The 17,428-nt window shown below is 40.4% G+C and overlaps 1 protein-coding gene across 1 annotated transcript in view; it reads right to left on the minus strand.

Moving 5' to 3' along the window:
- Positions 1–17,428, minus strand: part of ctnna2 (catenin (cadherin-associated protein), alpha 2) — a 382,835-nt gene that overhangs the window by 342,051 nt on the left and 23,356 nt on the right. The window contains exon 2 of the mRNA XM_034079805.2: positions 12,387–12,493. Within this exon, the coding sequence (XP_033935696.1) occupies positions 12,387–12,488 (102 nt within the window). The 5' untranslated portion in view covers positions 12,489–12,493. The remainder of the gene's footprint in view (positions 1–12,386; positions 12,494–17,428) is intronic.

A 17,428-nucleotide genomic window follows, 5' to 3' on the forward strand; every position in this document is an offset into this window, starting at 1 on the left:
GTGCAAGTAAGGGTTACTACTAGCAACAGAAAGTGGACCTAATTATTTAAGATTGTGTTTGGAAATGGATGGAAAATTGATTTTCCAGTTCAGGGTCTGAGGCAAGGATGGGAAATAAAAAAAAAAAAGAATAGACCAGAGCAACATGCACAACAGCACAATATGTTTTGGTACATGACAGCTTGGTAATTATTGTTGATATTTTGACACCGCAAAATCATTAGAAAACCTAAATTAAAATGTTGCTTTATAGATGACAACTCCTCTGAGAAGTATAAGATCGATAGATAAGTACTTTACTGTTCAAAATCTGGGACATGTTTGCGTTGCAACAGCATAAAAAACAAGGCAATGTACATAAGAGAAATTAAGACACTAGAAATAAACAATCCAACATATTTCTGAAATAGAAATAAAATAGCATTAAAAAGAAAAAATGTGGAAAATATACGTAGAAATAACTGTCATCCATTCATGCAGGTTTCAAACTCAAGTACCACTACTGAATGGACTTAATCTGTTAATATTCATAGGATTATCTCCAGAGTTACTTTTAATAATGTAATAGATGCAATGCGTAGAAGGAATATTCACCCAATAAAGACGAAAGTAATTAATGTGTTCAAACTTATGCAAGCACAGTGAGGCACATTCTTACAGGATTATCAAATCATTACCTTCAGGGAACTGTAGCCAGTTTATAGTGAACACTGACTCTGCCTCTAAGTAAATACAAAACTCAGCAAAAAGCGACAAACCTTAAAGGAGATCTATAGAGCAACGTAGTTAAGCAGTGGAACTAGGCGAGTAAATTATGCATCGGAATGGGATTGTTTTGTCTCTAAAATAATAAGACGTTTGTCAAGTTAACTCCATTTATAGGTCATACGGGAAGAAAAGGGCTGTATTGAAGAAAGTGCACATGCATATGAAAAATAAAGAGAGTAAAAAGTAGACACGCATTTATGACTATTTGGCCTCATTTAGAATACATCTGTACTGATCTTGCTCCCAGCCAAATATGCAGACAATCAGAATCCCAGATGATCCGTCTGCTTCGTTCCCTTTCATCCTCTTCCTCTCTGTCTTACTCTTTCACACATGGCAGAACAGGGGAGGCCCTGGAAGACCCCTGCTGGCACAAAGTCAGAGTGCTTTGAAGGTCCCAAATGGATCAGATTTTTTACTCTTCTAGCATTTTCACAGCATAAACTGAGTGACATTATGTCAGTTGTGTCAGGCCAGGGAACTAATAAAGTAAAGTATGTCATCGGCTGTGGTGAGTAAATGTTAAAGCCTTGTTCCAATAATGTCCTGGTTCACATGCTACCAGACAATACAAGGCATACAGTACTGACCTTGAACTCTCCTCTGCAGCTCCCACAGCTTTCAGGCATGAGACAGGGCGTATTCAATAATGAATATATAGAAACATCCACACTCTCCCCTCTCTCTCTCCTGGCTCTCTCCCTCTCTCTCATTTATAAAAGTTTTAAATAAAGTATTTTCTTTATTGAGTAAATGCTTTTAGAAAACGTTATCAAGAAGCGTAATGGAAACTGAGGCCTTGAGAGCTAGATAAGAAGAGATTAAGTGTTCCTTCATTTCCATAAATGATGCAGAGAATACCACCCAACATTTTGAGACAAAAACGACTGAGTCACTGTCAACCAACATATACTCATTATTTACATAAATACATCATTAATTCAAAATGTCAAGTTTAAAACCGAAATTGTTTCAAAGAGAAGCTGAGCTATGTTGATAGAAGATATGTTGACATGTCACAGTTACCCATGCATAGTATAGCAGTAAAGTGGTTTAATGCATGCATGATAGCTCTCCTTCACAATAACGGACACTAATAGAATGCTGGAGACATTGAATATTAACACCAAAGATCAACAAGTTAAACGTCTGCTTTTTGGGGTGTTTAGGTAGCTCTCAGTCTCCACGCGGTTTACTAAGGCCGAGTCCTATTTGTTGTTAGAAGTCTGCTGTGACTCTTTAACCTCCATCGCACCAAAGTATTTAGTTACATTTATATTTAAATGTATATAAAACTTATTAGTGATGGAGAAACTTGAAAAGTGAATGCACTACAAGAAAAAACAAGCAGTGCTGTCCAATCACATTTACTATGAGCTAATACTAGGGAAGTATTTATGGTACAGGTTTTCTAGTGATTAAGATCATGAATAACCAAAAGAAGCAACACAAAATATAAAGAAAGGATGTTTTTGACTTACTCAATACTTGTGAAAATAATGCTCAAAAGGTGGTTGTTTCTTAAAATATGTGTTCTGATTTGATTTATCTTCCATGGTAGGAAAGCAGAGAAAGAGCGGGCACTCGGCATCTGTGCATGGCTGCTGTTCAGAACCCTGGGGCATGCCATATGCTGACATAGCAAGGTGTCAGAAAACACAGCCCGAAGACAGATTAAAGTGTGTTTCACAAGATCCACAACTGACCCCGAGGCCCTAGCAGAGGTAATGAGAAGGCAGAAGCTAACAGGGGGCACTCTGCATAATGACACAGCTGTCATCCTTATCATGCTACTGTGTACAATTCAAGTATTACTTTCAATGCATGATTTCAGACACAGAATCACAGAATAAGAGAGCAACAGATAAGGACAGAGAAGTAAGTGCCATTAAATGCATGCACTGTAATGGACGTCAAGACCTCTTGTGTTGAGCTGCATAGAAAACAACACCGTATTGATTTTCAGAACATGCAAACAGGGAGTCCAGAGAGGGGTCACTGCCAAAATACTGTAGCTGAGAAATAAATGCACCGGCTAACTGCCGTATGTTTGGATTAATATGCAAGGGATTTTGACCAAGACTGATTTACTAAAGGTGTCTATCTTCAAACAGAATACCCAAATATAGGAAAAAGAAAATAAATTAAACACTTAGGGTCTAATAAAACTATGATAAATAGAAGGTTTTTTTTCACTAGACCTACATCTGAGCAAATGTTGAATATAAGGGTGTCATGAAAGTCATGCAGGTGGAGTTCCCAACTGTAGATGTTTTCCATACCTATTGTAAATAAACATTAATGTAAGTCACAATATCAAATAAATATTAATGTTGCATTCCTTCTGGCCACTGTTGAATAAAATGTTTCACTGTGAAGGCCATCAAAGATGCACGCTAAGCATTCCCTGGGGTATATCATGTGAGGCAGGAGGGTCAACTGAGGCAACAACAGAGGAGATCTAATGCATCACATGTGTGGTGCCAAAGCTGGAAGAGAGCAAATTCTTATTAAAATCGTGTTGACTGGATGTTTAATCAACTTAGATTTAGATATGTCATCAATATATGACTGTTTGAGTGGAAGATGTTTGATTATTGCAAACTTTGATCAGAAAAGTGCTTATCACATTAAAGGCATCAATAAATAAAATAGCATTTTTTTAAATTGTTATAAGGTTAAATCAACTTTTGACCATGCCTTAGTAAAAAATGACTGTCTTTTCAGCTGCCCTATTCATTTTCCCTGTTCCAGCTTCATTTAAGCATTGCTTCCTGTAACATAATAAGTGTCCGATAAGTATCAGGCCAAAAAGCAGGGGTTCAAGTCTGCCTTTGAAAATCATAGCCTCTCACAGGGTTCAAAAACTCTTAGAAATCCTCTCGTCCAAATTCAAACAAGGGACATAAAAAAAAGTACAAAGAGTGGAGGTTTTCACATCTTCAAATCCAGTGAAATTCCCCTTTTTTTGGCATGACTTTCAAATATGAAGTTAAAGACTCTCGTTATCCATTTCGTCATTAAACAAAATCACACGTTTAGATTTTCCTTAAAAAGAGGCTTCTGCTGTTAACAAGCTGTTGTTATATTCGAAAATGCAACTTTCCAACTCCTGAGAGTGACTGGTTTTAGTCAAAACTTTTACGAGAAGTATAGCCTCACTTTTTGCCTCCAAAAAGTGTCTGTTTGAGGTCCAGCTTCCTGATTTTCCGCTAGTTTAATGGATTATGACAGTGATGCAGCATGAAGCCTTAATCCCCTCGCCGCCGTCGTCTCCCCTCCCTTTATGTTAAGCCCCTTGACTAGAGCATGTGTGTGTATGTGTGTGTGTGTGTGTGTGTGTGTGTGCCAGGTGCCAACCAATGCAATGAGCCAAACCTTGGGCTTGGATGATACACAAAAACAAAGGCGGCTAAAGCATCCACTCCTGACAGCCAACTCTGCCCCTCAGGTGTCCGGCTACACCACTACAATTTCAGTCAATATGCCAAGGAATCATAGCTCGCAACCTAATGACCAAGAAACCACATTTTAAAAATACTGTTTTGCCGTGTCTCCCAAACACAACTAATCAATGATTTATGTGAATTTAGACAAGCAACAACACAAACTGTTTCTACGCATGTCGTGTTAATTAACTATATCCGTCAAGATAAAGATTTGTTATCCTCAGTTTGTTAATAAGTGTTCACTTTCACTCATGTGACAATGGAAGAGGAACCAACCACAGTGTCTGCTGGACCAGACGGTGTTGTGCATGTAGCACATTTTGAGTTATGGCTGTGTGATGACTTCTAGAGTATCAAGAGCAAGTATGGAAGAAAGAAGCTTCTTCTCTGGTGTAGCATCACAAAGACCTAATGACCTAACATCCCGTAGGTTGGCATCTTACCGAAGAGGCAGCATTAGGGGGAAGAGATCAGAAAGTGTTTGCTCATATCACTTTCAAACCCAGACCGACTTTGAGAGCAGGAATGCAAAAAAAAAAGCGTATTGCATGCTTTGCTTAAATAATATAGGTAGAATGGTAAATATATATTGGATAGATCAGTGGTGGAAGAAATACTCTGACCCTTTGATTGAATTAAGTCAACTATCAATACCAAAAATATTCCTTTAAAAGTAAAAGTCCAGCATTTAAAAACCACACATAAGTAAAAGTGATTTAAATATGTTACTATAACTTTTAATATGATCTTTTAATGTGTTTAAGTATCAAAAGGAAAGGTACTAATTTTGCAGAAAAACTGCCCCTATGATTTATCATTATTTGGCAAATGTGTAACATTTGTCTGTAGCTGGATGTTTAACTACTTTAGATACAGTGGTGGTTTCCATCGTAGGGATCAGGCCCCCTGTCAAAGCGACACAATATATTTCTGAGGGGTTGTTAAATTATTAATGGGGTACAATCACTTTTTCCACCAAAATTGTATCAGTATTTTTTTATTTTTTTAAAGACTATTCATTTAATAGGAACTGAGTTTATTACTGTGCAGTTTTAATTCAAAGCTACATATTGGTTTACTGAATTAAATCTTATAGAAAAGAAGAAAGTATAGGCAACTCCTCTAGCTGTGTGTGTGTGTGTGTGTGTGTGTGTGTGTGTGTGTGTGTGTGTGTGTGTGTGTGTGTGAACGGGAGAGAGTGAGACAACGGAGAAGAGAGGTGTCTTCTCTCTGATGAAATACTGTCTGGCAGTTCACCATAAATGATGAAGCCTCTCTACACCTCTCACCCTGGAAACTATGGTTGGGGAGCTTTTTACCTCATTAGCAGCTCGTGCTGTGAAAGGGTTACAGGAGAAAATCTACCTGACGAGACACTGATGTGAGTTTTGGGATCAGCAAACTTATATTTACCAGATATATGATCTACTGCATCAGAAGGACCAGCACAAAGACTCATTAAGTGGCAAGGCTCATTCATTTTCACTGCTCTCTTCCAGTAGACTCCGAAGTAATATTTGCCTGTGCTGAAGTCCCATTAGTCTCTTTTGAAAAGTAATTTAACATTTGAGTTTAATATGCAATGATGTGCAAATATATCTTTGATGATGCATGGCATGATACAGAGGGATCATTTATTTAATAGCTTATAGATTTTACAGAAATGTAGTTTTGTAGCTGTTTGGATACAATGTGCATAACTGTCTCAGAATATGAATGTGTGTACAATGCCATTTAATTCTCTCTGTATTGTTTTCCAGGGTTTTGACTGCTCCTCAGTCAAAACAGAACATCTCCTATGTTCTGTTTATTTCAGACAAATACTTGTTACGTCCCCACTAGGGATGAGGACATGCAACACACACCAGTTGGAATTGGTATAATTATAAATGTTTTATTTTAAATAGCAAAGGTAAACAAAATGGCAGGCATGTAGCCTGGAACAACAAAAAGGCCAAAAGAGCACAGGAACCAAACACAAGGAGGACTCTAACAGAAGGAGTCTATTTGCATACAAGGAAATAACACTAAATAAGAAACTAAACAAAACCTCACTTTAAAAGTGGTACAACTAACACAAATAATCTATACAAAAACACAGCTAAACTAAAGGCAACAGTCACAACATCCTAAACTACTATAGACACTACTCGCACACAATATCACACGGAGATGGGCACACAAGTTTAACCACAGTTCTAAGGACCAAGTAGCGAGAGGCGTCCGTCCCACATCACAGAGCCTCCAGAGTGATGATTGTCCCCAGGCTTTGACGTTATCTCCAGCAGGTGCACGCCGGCTGTGCGCTGCAATTGGAGTGCGTCGGGCCCGGCGTGCTCCAATCACAATCCTCCGGGGCCGGACCAGGAGATGGCAGCCAATGACGTCAGGGCAATCGCACTGCTCATTTACATACAACATAGATTAACACAATAAAGACGACCCAGAAGGCAGCAGCCGTAACACTTGTATTCTCAGATGTTGGCATTACAATCAACTGTCGAGACAGAATAGTCTAGTAAGTAATATGCAATTTTTTTTTACCCATCAGGACATAGTTTTCAAATAAATAAGTGACCTGTTATCCCTAGAAGCCAACAATAGAATATTTCAATGTTTAATGCTTTATATATATATAAAGCATTAAACATTGCAATATTCTATTGTTGGCTTCTAGGGGGATATATATATATATATATATATATATATATAAAGCATTAAACATTGCAATATTCTATTGTTGGCTTCTAGGCAGAGCTGTAATAATATTACTTTGTCGGTAACGGAGTAGTGTAACGCGCTACTTTTATAATCCAGTAATCACACTACAGTTACTAACATTGCCCCGACACGCGTTACTTCGTTACTTTCTAAAATCAGTCATAATCAAACCTCAACAAACACCTGCAAAGAACACATGCTAGGTGAAGCTAACGCACATAGCTGTTGTTTATTTATATCACACACACACACACGTAGTTCTTCTTCTCTGTTTTCCGGTTGTTGCTTGTTTTGAATGACGAATACACACTACCGCTGCCTGCTGGTAAGGAGAGTTATTGCCACTCACGCATGCGCAGTTCGTACGTGCTCGGCTGAAGTCTGGCTCCAGTGCAACACATGGCCAACACGCAGGAGAACACGCTGACGCAACAGTGTGAGCAGAGATAGACTGCGCAAAATATACAGATAGCAGGAGACAGAGGACAGCCACGGTCAGATAGCAGGAGACAGAGGACAGCCACGGTCAGATAGCAGGAGACAGAGGACAGCCACGGTCAGATAGGAAAACATTCAGGAGCTATCTGGATCAGTCTTATGCGACAATGGAAACTGAACTAAAGAGAACATTTGAAACTTTAGCAGTCTGCGTGATCTGCCTGTAGGGAGGGGCGGGCCGGCCCTGCGAGTAAAGTAACGAGTAAAGTAACGAGTAAAGTAACGAATTACTTTATGTAGATAGTAACGAAGTAGTGTAATATATTACTTTTTTTTTTAAAGTAATATGTAATATGTAATATATTACTTTTTTTTAGTAACGACCCCATCTCTGCTTCTAGGGATAACGGGTCACTTATTTATTTGAAAACTATGTCCTGATATGTAAAAAAAAAAATTGCATATTACTTACTAGACTATTCTGTCTAGACAGTTGATTGTAATGCCAACATCTGAGAATACAAGTGTTACGGCTGCTGCCTTCCGGGTCGTCTTTATTGTGTTAATCTATGTTGTATGTAAATGAGCAGTGCGATTGCCCTGACGTCATTGGCTGCCATCTCCTGGTCCGGCCCCGGAGGATTGTGATTGGAGCACGCCGGGCCCGACGCACTCCAATCGCAGCGCACAGCAAGCGCGCACAGCCGGCGTGCACCTGCTGGAGATTACTTCAAAGCCTGGGGACAATCATCACTCTGGAGGCTCTGTGATGTGGGACGGACGCCTCTCGCTACTTGGTCCTTAGAACTGTGGTTAAACTTGTGTGCCCATCTCCGTGTGATATTGTGTGCGAGTAGCGTCTATAGTAGTTTAGGATGTTGTGACTGTTGCCTTTAGTTTAACTGTGTTTTTGTATAGATTATTTGTGTTAGTTGTACCACTTTTAAAGTGAGGTTTTGTTTAGTTTCTTATTTAGTGTTATTTTCTTGTATGCAAATAGACTCCTTCTGTTAGAGTCCTCCTTTTGTTTGGTTCCTGTGCTCTTTTTGTTGTTCCAGGCTGCATGCCTGCCATTTTGTTTACCTTTGCTATTTAAAATAAACCATTTATAATTATACCAATTCCAACTGGTGTGTGTTGCATGTCCTCATCCCTAGTGGGGACGTAACAACAAGTATTTGTCTGAAATAAACAGAACATCTCCTTAGTGAACACCCTGGAAAACAATACAGAGAGAATTAAATGGCATTGTACACACATTCATATTCTATATATATATATATATATATATATATATATATATATATATATATATATATTTAATGAGTTTCAAAAATATGTACATACTGTAATGGAGGACATCAGGAGCCAATGCATTAGAGCATCCATTAAGTATCCCAACAGCTTGTTAAAGCTAACATGTCTCCATGTGGCAAACTTGTCATCATTTGGTTATGTCAAAGGCTCCTCCATTATAACAATATTTTTATACCAAGATACATAAAGTTGACTGCAAATGCAAACAGCTAACCTTGAAGTACCCGGTTTTTTTTCTTTTTTCTACCTGCCTCTCAAGGCTTTCTCCCTGTAATTCTTTAGAAAATATTGCTAGCTCCTGCAGTATAAAATGTTTTACTATATCACAGGCCTTCATACTCAATGATAAAATAAGCCCCTCAGTGTTATTAGCTATGGACTTGCCCAGTACTCCAACAGGAGGGGGAGCTGGGCCATGATAAATGAGCTTGCTATCTCAAGCAATGTCAGGGTGAGCATGTTTTCTATCCTCCTGGGGTAACCTTTTATTCAACCCAAAACACTGAATCAAACAAATTGACAGAAAAAACAAGCACAGTGCATCATTCATTTCAGTTCAAACTTCGAATGCAAGTGCAGTCAAGATGAATTACTAGCGTTTGCTGTTTGGTTTTTCTCATTCCCAGGTGCATTTCGCCGCAATATCATCTTTGTTGCAGCATTTTACTAATGATCATGCAGTAAAGTAGATTATGAATTCCTATTGTAATATCCCCAAATGAACAGGTAACTTTCCGCTGGGGGAGAAAATTAAATTACAGATCATCTATATAAGATGCATAGCAAACTTTTATCGGTTTAATCAAAGTCAAAAATAATTTTAATTGCAAGACATGCATCTGAATGATTTCTCTTTTTGTAGTATAGAGTAGAGAGCTTAGTATAGAGCTGTCGGAAATAATTAATATTAACTGCTGCGAAACAGTTAAAGGAAGAAAATAGATATTAAGATGTCAAAGAAACATGTTATTCTTTTAAATAAAATGCATAATTTGTTGTAAGGGGAGTTAGGCAATGCTATAGAAAAAGATAAATAAGTATCACCGAGTAAAAATAGGAAGTTCATTAAATGTAAGTTATACTAACATACAGTAAAGCATTTACCTACCTGTGACCACTCATGGGAACAAAGGCAGGATGCAGCTTACAGACATCGTAAGAGCCAGTATTTTTGTTTTATAAGAGGCCACCAAATGTTGAGGTTTGTAATCAACACACTAAAAGACTACAATTCCCACAGCGCCTGCTCAAAAAATTACAATGATGCTAGAAAGATGCCGTCGAGGAACAGTTTTGAATCGTACATACCCTTTAAGTTATTAAGTTATATTAGCCTTATCAAGAACAAAATAATAGTTGTTTGTTATTTTAGCCTATTTGTTTTGAATATTGTAAAGGCCTATTTTCTTTGTTGCACATTTAAAAGTTTGTTATTTTATTTTGAGCAAACACATTGCATAACATCATCTAAAAACCATCGGAGGCCAAGCAACTCTTCAACTGCAAGTAATATAAAGGAAGAAAACGAGTTAAAGATGTCTGTTTAAGGCGTCTAGTGGCTTGAAAGAAAAACAAGGAAGGAAGCCATGGACAGAAACTATTATTATATTGTTCTGATATTTCATGCCTATGCTATTCAAACTGGGTAGGTTGTGCCAATTGAACGACTTGTATGTCGGTTCTCTTCCCAATAAACAGTGATGGTGTTTCATGGGAAGTTTTATGCAATTCAGAAAAAGTAAATGTGCCCAAAACCAATAAAGTCACACAGGATGGATGGTGGCAATAACTACAATCAACTTAGATACTCTAAAATGAACAAGTTATTCTCAACTCCTCCTGTAGTCAGTTGTAGCTTGATGTGCTTTTAATGGTATTTTTTAATTATTTGCCACAGATGTTCTTTTGACTTGGCACAATAAGTGCTGTTTGAGGAAATATCATGGAATACAAACAAAAACGCAAGTCTATTGAAATGTGTGTATCAAGGATGATCGGGATGTGCATTTAAGCATGCTACCCATCAGCACTAAATGCTGCCATGTGTATTTAACAAGTCATCCATGTCTGCAAATACCTTATTCAAAAGCGTACTGATACAGAGCCCTTGCTATGGTTATGTTGGCTCATTGATATGGAAATGATAACACAGAAGAGGTTACCAAACAAAAAAAGCTAAAAGTTGAGGGTTTATTTTGTGCGGATTACATAATATCTATTCAAACAGATGCACAGTATGGGCTACCACAGAAAGATTGGAAATACTTTATGATTCATAAGAATAAGATTGTTTCCTGCTTATGTTTTTTTCACCAGAATTTGTAATGTTGAATTAAGCACTTTCATGTCTTAATTGAATGCAGCATGAATGCAAATTTGTGTTTTGTTGTTTACTAAGGTGTCAGAATATATTTTGAAAACAATAAAAAAACAGTTAATAATGCATTCATGTGTTACTCTTATTTGCAGCTATCCTGTTTCGGTTTACTTACATATTATTTTATGACGGTATCATGCTTTGTTCAGGACTGTGCATGTGGATGTACATTAGAGACTTCCTAGCTACTAATAAAATAACTCAGTCCCACTTCTGAGTCAAAACGAATTATTTGTAAGTAGGTATATAAAGGTTTTGTGTGTTCAGATAAACCCAGAGACTTTAGCAATCCCTTGTTTCCAAAAAAAAAAGCAAACAAAAGTGGATACAAGCAGTGTATTGCCGTGGCAACAGGTATACAGCTGGCAACAAGTCCTCAATCAATACATACATTCTCTAGGGGACTGAAGAGTAAACAGGCTGTGTTCCGAGTTCCAGGCTGTGAGTAAATCTAGCCTTTCAAAATCTAAAAACCACAACTGTCAGAGGTTCAGTCATAACCTGCATGAAGCAGCTTTATGAAGACATCCTGGAGAAACAGGACAGTTGCCAAGGATGTCTTTCCAGAATAAATAGGTACAGTCCCCCTGGAGTCTGTGTTTATTTTACTAATGTCAGTAGGTCTGCTGGATTTTGTTGTGGGATTTCTGTGATAGTCCACATATGTTTACTATTACTGTAATAGTAGAAATTGGTTTATGTTTATGTCAGCAGTTAAAATAAACTTGTAAAGCACCCGGATTCAGTAACATTCAGACATATAATCATAATCAGAATAATGTAAAACATACCGAACCCTACTGTAATTCACAGCCAAACAAAGTCAGTGACAATGGACCACAGTCTTTGGCACTAACCCAACAGAGTCTTTGCAACAAGCAGTATAGCAAAGAGATAAGCACAAAGTATTTATTGTGCTTTTTTCCTGACCAATGAAAAGTGTTTTGTTCATCAAAGTATAAGCAATCAAAACGTAGAAGGCCTACAGATTGTAAACAATTCATTTAATAGTATCAGAAAATGTTAAATGAGGATTTGTCTCGTGTTAATACTAAAAAAACCTCTTTTAGTGAGTCAGTAGACTCCTGTTATCTTGTCTTAAAAACTAATCTGTAAATATAATGTATAATGTCCTTTATTGTTTTATGTTTCATGTGGAACCTATACAGTATGCTGCAGGTCTCCCTTGAAAAAGAGATCTATGATCTCAATGGGACCAATCTCGTTAAATAAAGGTTTGAAATTAAATTAAATGAAATCTCAAGTGCTTTGGCTACTCTTTTGGTGTACTTGCATCCCAGAGTAAGTTGTTTTACCTGTGTGACCAGCGGCTCCAGAAGCCTCTCCACAGTCAGGGTGCGGATTTCAAGACTCTTGGGGTCCCATTTCAACAGGATGGGGGAGGTGGCGGTCGTCATGATCTCTGTTGGAAGCAAAAGCAGATCAATGGTTAGTGGATGATTCGCTGTGAAAAGCTTTCAGCGCACAACGTAATCCCAAATTCCCTGCTGAGTCAGTACAGGCACTTGTGTTAAGGAGTTGTTAGAGGAACACTCTACGATACTGACGCCCAGGTTATAGAGTTATTAGATAAATCCTTTATAAGTAATGTTTATTGTAATGTTGAAAATCTATAGATGCTAAGGTTTATTGTCATAACGCCAATATTCCATTTAAACATTGCGTTGTCCAAAATGTGGTCCTGGTCTGAACTTGATAAACCACCTCTGCGGTTATGAAAAAAGTGTACTCAAAAGAATCAATCTACCACTCTGTCTGGCCGTTACTACTTTTTTCTCATTTCTCATTACTAAACAAACAACCATTAACCTATCATAAACTAGTATTCACAGAGTTTGTGCCAATACTTAATCCCCACAGAAAATCTAGTGATTCCACAAAATATAATGAATCCCAGGCTAAAATAACTGCCTCAAAAACAATGTTTCTGTGGATGTCCAGTAACTGTTGATAGTAAGAACATCTTGGCATATTAAAAAACTCGAGAGTGGACTCGAGAGGTGACTCGAGGGGAGACTTGAGAGGGAACTGGAGAGGAAACTTGAGAGATGACTCGAGAGGGGACTCGAGAGGTGACACGGAAGTAGACTCGAGAGGTGACTCGGAAGGAGGCTCGAGAGGTGACTCGGAAGGAGGCTCGAGAGGTGACTCGGAAGGAGGCTCGAGAGGTGACTCGGAAGGAGGCTCGAGAGATGACTCGGAAGGAGGCTCGAGAGATGACTGGAGGGGTGACTTGAGAGGAATCTCGAGAGGGAACTCGAGAGGAGACTTGAGAGGGGACTTGAGAAGAGACTTGAGAGGGGACTCGAGAGGGGACTCGGGTAGGAGCTTGAGAGGAGACTTGAGAGGGGACTTGAGAGGGAACTCGAGAGGGGACTCGGGTAGGAGCTTGAGAGGAGACTTGAGAGGGGACTCGGGTAGGAGCTTGAGAGGAGACTTGAGAGGGGACTCGGGTAGGAGCTTGAGAGGAGACTCGAGAGGGGACTCGGGTAGGAGCTTGAGAGGAGACTCGAGAGGGGACTTGAGAAGAGACTCGAGAGGGGACTTGAGAAGAGACTCGAGAGGGGACTTGAGAAGAGACTCGAGAGGGGACTTGAGAAGAGACTCGAGAGGGGACTTGAGAAGAGACTCGAGAGGGGACTTGTGTCGGTCGGTACGCCGACAGGACACAGGGAGCTGGCGTCGGCTGGAGAGCCAACAGGAGACAAGGAGCTGGAGTCGGCCGGTACGCCGACAGGACTCGGGGAGCTGGCGTTGGCCGGTACACCGACAGGACTCGGGGAGCTGGCGTCGGCTGGAGAGTCAACAGGAGACGAGGTGCTGGAGTCGGCCGGTACGCCGACAGGACACGGGGAGCTGGCGTCGGCCGGAGAGCCAGTCCTGGAGCCGAAACTGGAGTTGGGACCATGGCTACTGGGGCCGGTACTGAAGCCGGAACCATGGCTGCTGGGACCATGGCTGTGTGGGCCGGTTCTGTAGCAGGGACCATGGCTGCATGGGCCGGTTCTGGAGCCTGAACCATGGCTGTGGGGACCGGTTCTGGAGCAGGAACCATTGCTGCTGGGCGCGGAGCGGAAGCCTGGACCCTGGCTGTGTAAGCCAGGTAATGGAGTAAGAAAGCATGGCTGCGTGGGCCGGTACTGGTGCACGGATCCATGGCCTTGTAGGCCGGTTCTGGAGCCGGAACTGGGGCTGGAACCCTTGCGTCTCTTAGGAGTCTTTTGGAGGCTTCGTGGACCTCCAAACCAGACCCCAAGAAAGGGTCAGAACATGAAGACTGGCACTCAGGGCTATGTGAGAAAACCTTAAGCCACTCGGGCAACAAGCTCCAGAGCCAGGGCTTGCGAGCAACCTCCTGACGTGCGTCCATCAACGCAGCCTCTCTACCCCGTCTAGATGAGGCGCCTTTCCACATATACAAAATGTACTCCAGAGTGTATCCAAGACGTTCCGCCTGTAGCATCAAGTCTGCTGGGTCCATAATGGTCAGTTCGTTCTGTTAAGGTCTCAGGCACTTAGGACCCAATTGCACGCCCCGGGAGACAGAGGTAAAGTATTTGTAAGATACTTTATTTTTAAATGAATAGCAAAAAATGATCTCTACAAAATGGAGAACAAAAATGAAAATGCTCACATAGTGAGGATCAGACTTATCAAGACCTTAAAAAAGCATAGACCTGACTGTGGCAAGAGAAAAGCATTGACCATGGCAATCGACAAAAATCATAGACCTGACCATGACAAGAAACAAGACCTTCCAGGGCAAAAGAGAAAAACGAACTGACACTGAACACTGGGAGACAGGGGAATTTAAACACAGGGTAACAAGACACAGGTGGGAACAATCAGGGGCGGGGCTGACACTGATGAGCACAGGAGACACACAAGGAGTGACAGGTGAAAACCCTCAGGAAATTAGACACACCAGGGAAACTAACGACAGACATGAAAACACAGGGAAAAAAGACCAGACAATATACAGGGAGGAAACATGACAAGGAGAACAGAGACACACCCACACCTATACATAGAAACGTGACATGACATAATAATCCTGACAGTAAGCCAACAGCACATTCAGTAAAGTGTTATTGTGTTTCTACAATTAGCGAAGCTAGATGTCATTTAGTGGAGTTATGGCTTGGATTTGTCCACATTGCCAATTACTTTAAATAAATCAGGTACAAACAATGCATTGGAGTGCAGTCTTGCACTGTTAAATTAAACATTTAAGGAAGGAGGTAAAAGTAAGCAAAAAACATGACTTTCTCATGTTTTTTGCTTACTTTTACCTTTCTTAAATGTTGCAGTTTTAAATAAGTAAGTAAGTAAACTTTATTAAACTTTATTTATACAGCATGCTTCTCAACACGGAAGTACAAAGTGCGTTACAGTACAGTACACAGGACACAATCCAAAGTACAACTATAAAATGTAGAATAAAAGGCATAAAACAACAGCAGGTAACACATAGGATAACACATAGGATAAAACACCAATGAAAGACAGCTAGTACTAACTCACATCCTCTGGCGCCCCAAAGGCCTGTCGGAAAAGGTGGGTATTTAACTGCCCCTTAAAAATCTCTATTGAGGCAGAGGCTCTTAGTTTCTGGGGGAGATTGTTCTAAAGCCTTGGGGCCACCGCCTCAAAGGCACGGTCCCCCTTAGTCTTTAGCCTGGTTCGGGGCACCCTTGGGAGGCCTTGCTCACAGGACCCCAGGGCCCGGGTTGTGATGTGAGGGTGGATAAGGTCATTAATGTAGGCTGGGGCTTGGCCATGGACAGCTCTATATGTGAAGACCAATACTTTGAAATGGGTTTTGAGATGGACAGGGAGCCAGTGCAGGGCAGAAAGGATCGGAGTGATGTGGCATGTTTTTTTGGACCGAGTGAGCAATCTGGCTGCAGCATTTGTGGACCTGTTGTAACCGGTTTATTGATGTTTTGTTGAGGCAGGAAAAAAGAGCATTGGAATAATCAAGCCGGGATGAAATAAAGGCATGGATAGAACCCCCCTGAGCTTGGCAATGTTCCTGAGATGGAAAAAACAGGTACGGGTCAGGAGTTTTATGTGTTTGTCTAGTAGCATAGACTGATCGAAAGTTACACCAAGGTTTTTTATGTTTGCCCTAACATTACCACTAAATGAACCCAGGTGGCTTGCTACCTTAGAGGCGATGCTATCAGCCGCTAAGATCAAGACTTCCATGTTTGATGCATTGAGCTGTACTGTAGGAAGTTGCTTGACATCCACTCCTCAATTGCAGACAGACATGTGATCAGGGTGTTTAAATTCTCCATTTTGACGGGTTTGAAAGAGAAATATATCTGGATATCATCTGCATAGCAATGATACGAGACAATTTGACACCCTCAAATTGGCTAATTAAGCGGCCCAATGGAAGCATGTACAGGGCAAAAAGAAGGGGGGCTAAAACAGAACCCTGGGGCAGGCCGCAGGATAGGGGAGTGCTGCGCGATGAGAACGGGCCCACCGCCACAGAGAAACTTCTCCCACTGAGGTACGAGGCAAACTACTGGAGGGCAGACCCTGAGATGCCTACCCACTCCCTGAGTCTATCTAGCATGATGGCGTGGAGTTGGACTTATACATTGAATCCGACAAGTGTCTTAATGGCCACATCTCTTGATAGTAGTAAACCGCAAAACCAGAAATCAGATAAGTGAAAATACGCCCCCTGAGATTGTACTGACTTATGCAACAGAAGTTTTAATCGCTCTTTATACAATCCGCTTTTTAACATGGAATATTTCCTCATTAGTGTTTGGAAAACGTAAACTCAGTGGGGTTGTATTAGGTAAATGTGAGGACTGAACAGCTGGCAAGGGGGTAGCTGTCTGTTTTATTGTGACGATGTGTTTCTACAGTAAGCATTTTCAGAATGGGCCAGCTGGGAATGGCTCAGTCTACTGCCAATGCCAATGAGGCAAAGGGGAGTACATAATGTGAATAAGAATGAAAGATCTGGGCCAATACTACACACAGTTGGTTAAAAATTGACGAAAAGCAGGAAATTGGGCAGCCTGGATATGAATGAAACCACAACCAGGACATTAAACTTATCTGAAAAGAGCATGGACCTTTCGATAAAAAACTGTAAATGATCAGGCCCGCATATAAGGTGGAGTCATTAAATTTAGTTCCCGCAAGGAAATCTGGACAGGAACATTGAATCAGGAAATGTGTGTCTGTCAACTTATCAATCCGTCAAGTGACAGAACCTGAAGGAATAATGCATGTAATTTCTCTGTTCTGACATTTTCAAAATGGAACATAGTGAGTGGTAGAGAGGTGTTGCTACATGTTAAAGTGG

Source organism: Pseudochaenichthys georgianus, chromosome 1 (genome assembly GCF_902827115.2).
Source record: "Pseudochaenichthys georgianus chromosome 1, fPseGeo1.2, whole genome shotgun sequence".
In the NCBI taxonomy this organism is placed as follows: domain Eukaryota; kingdom Metazoa; phylum Chordata; class Actinopteri; order Perciformes; family Channichthyidae; genus Pseudochaenichthys; species Pseudochaenichthys georgianus.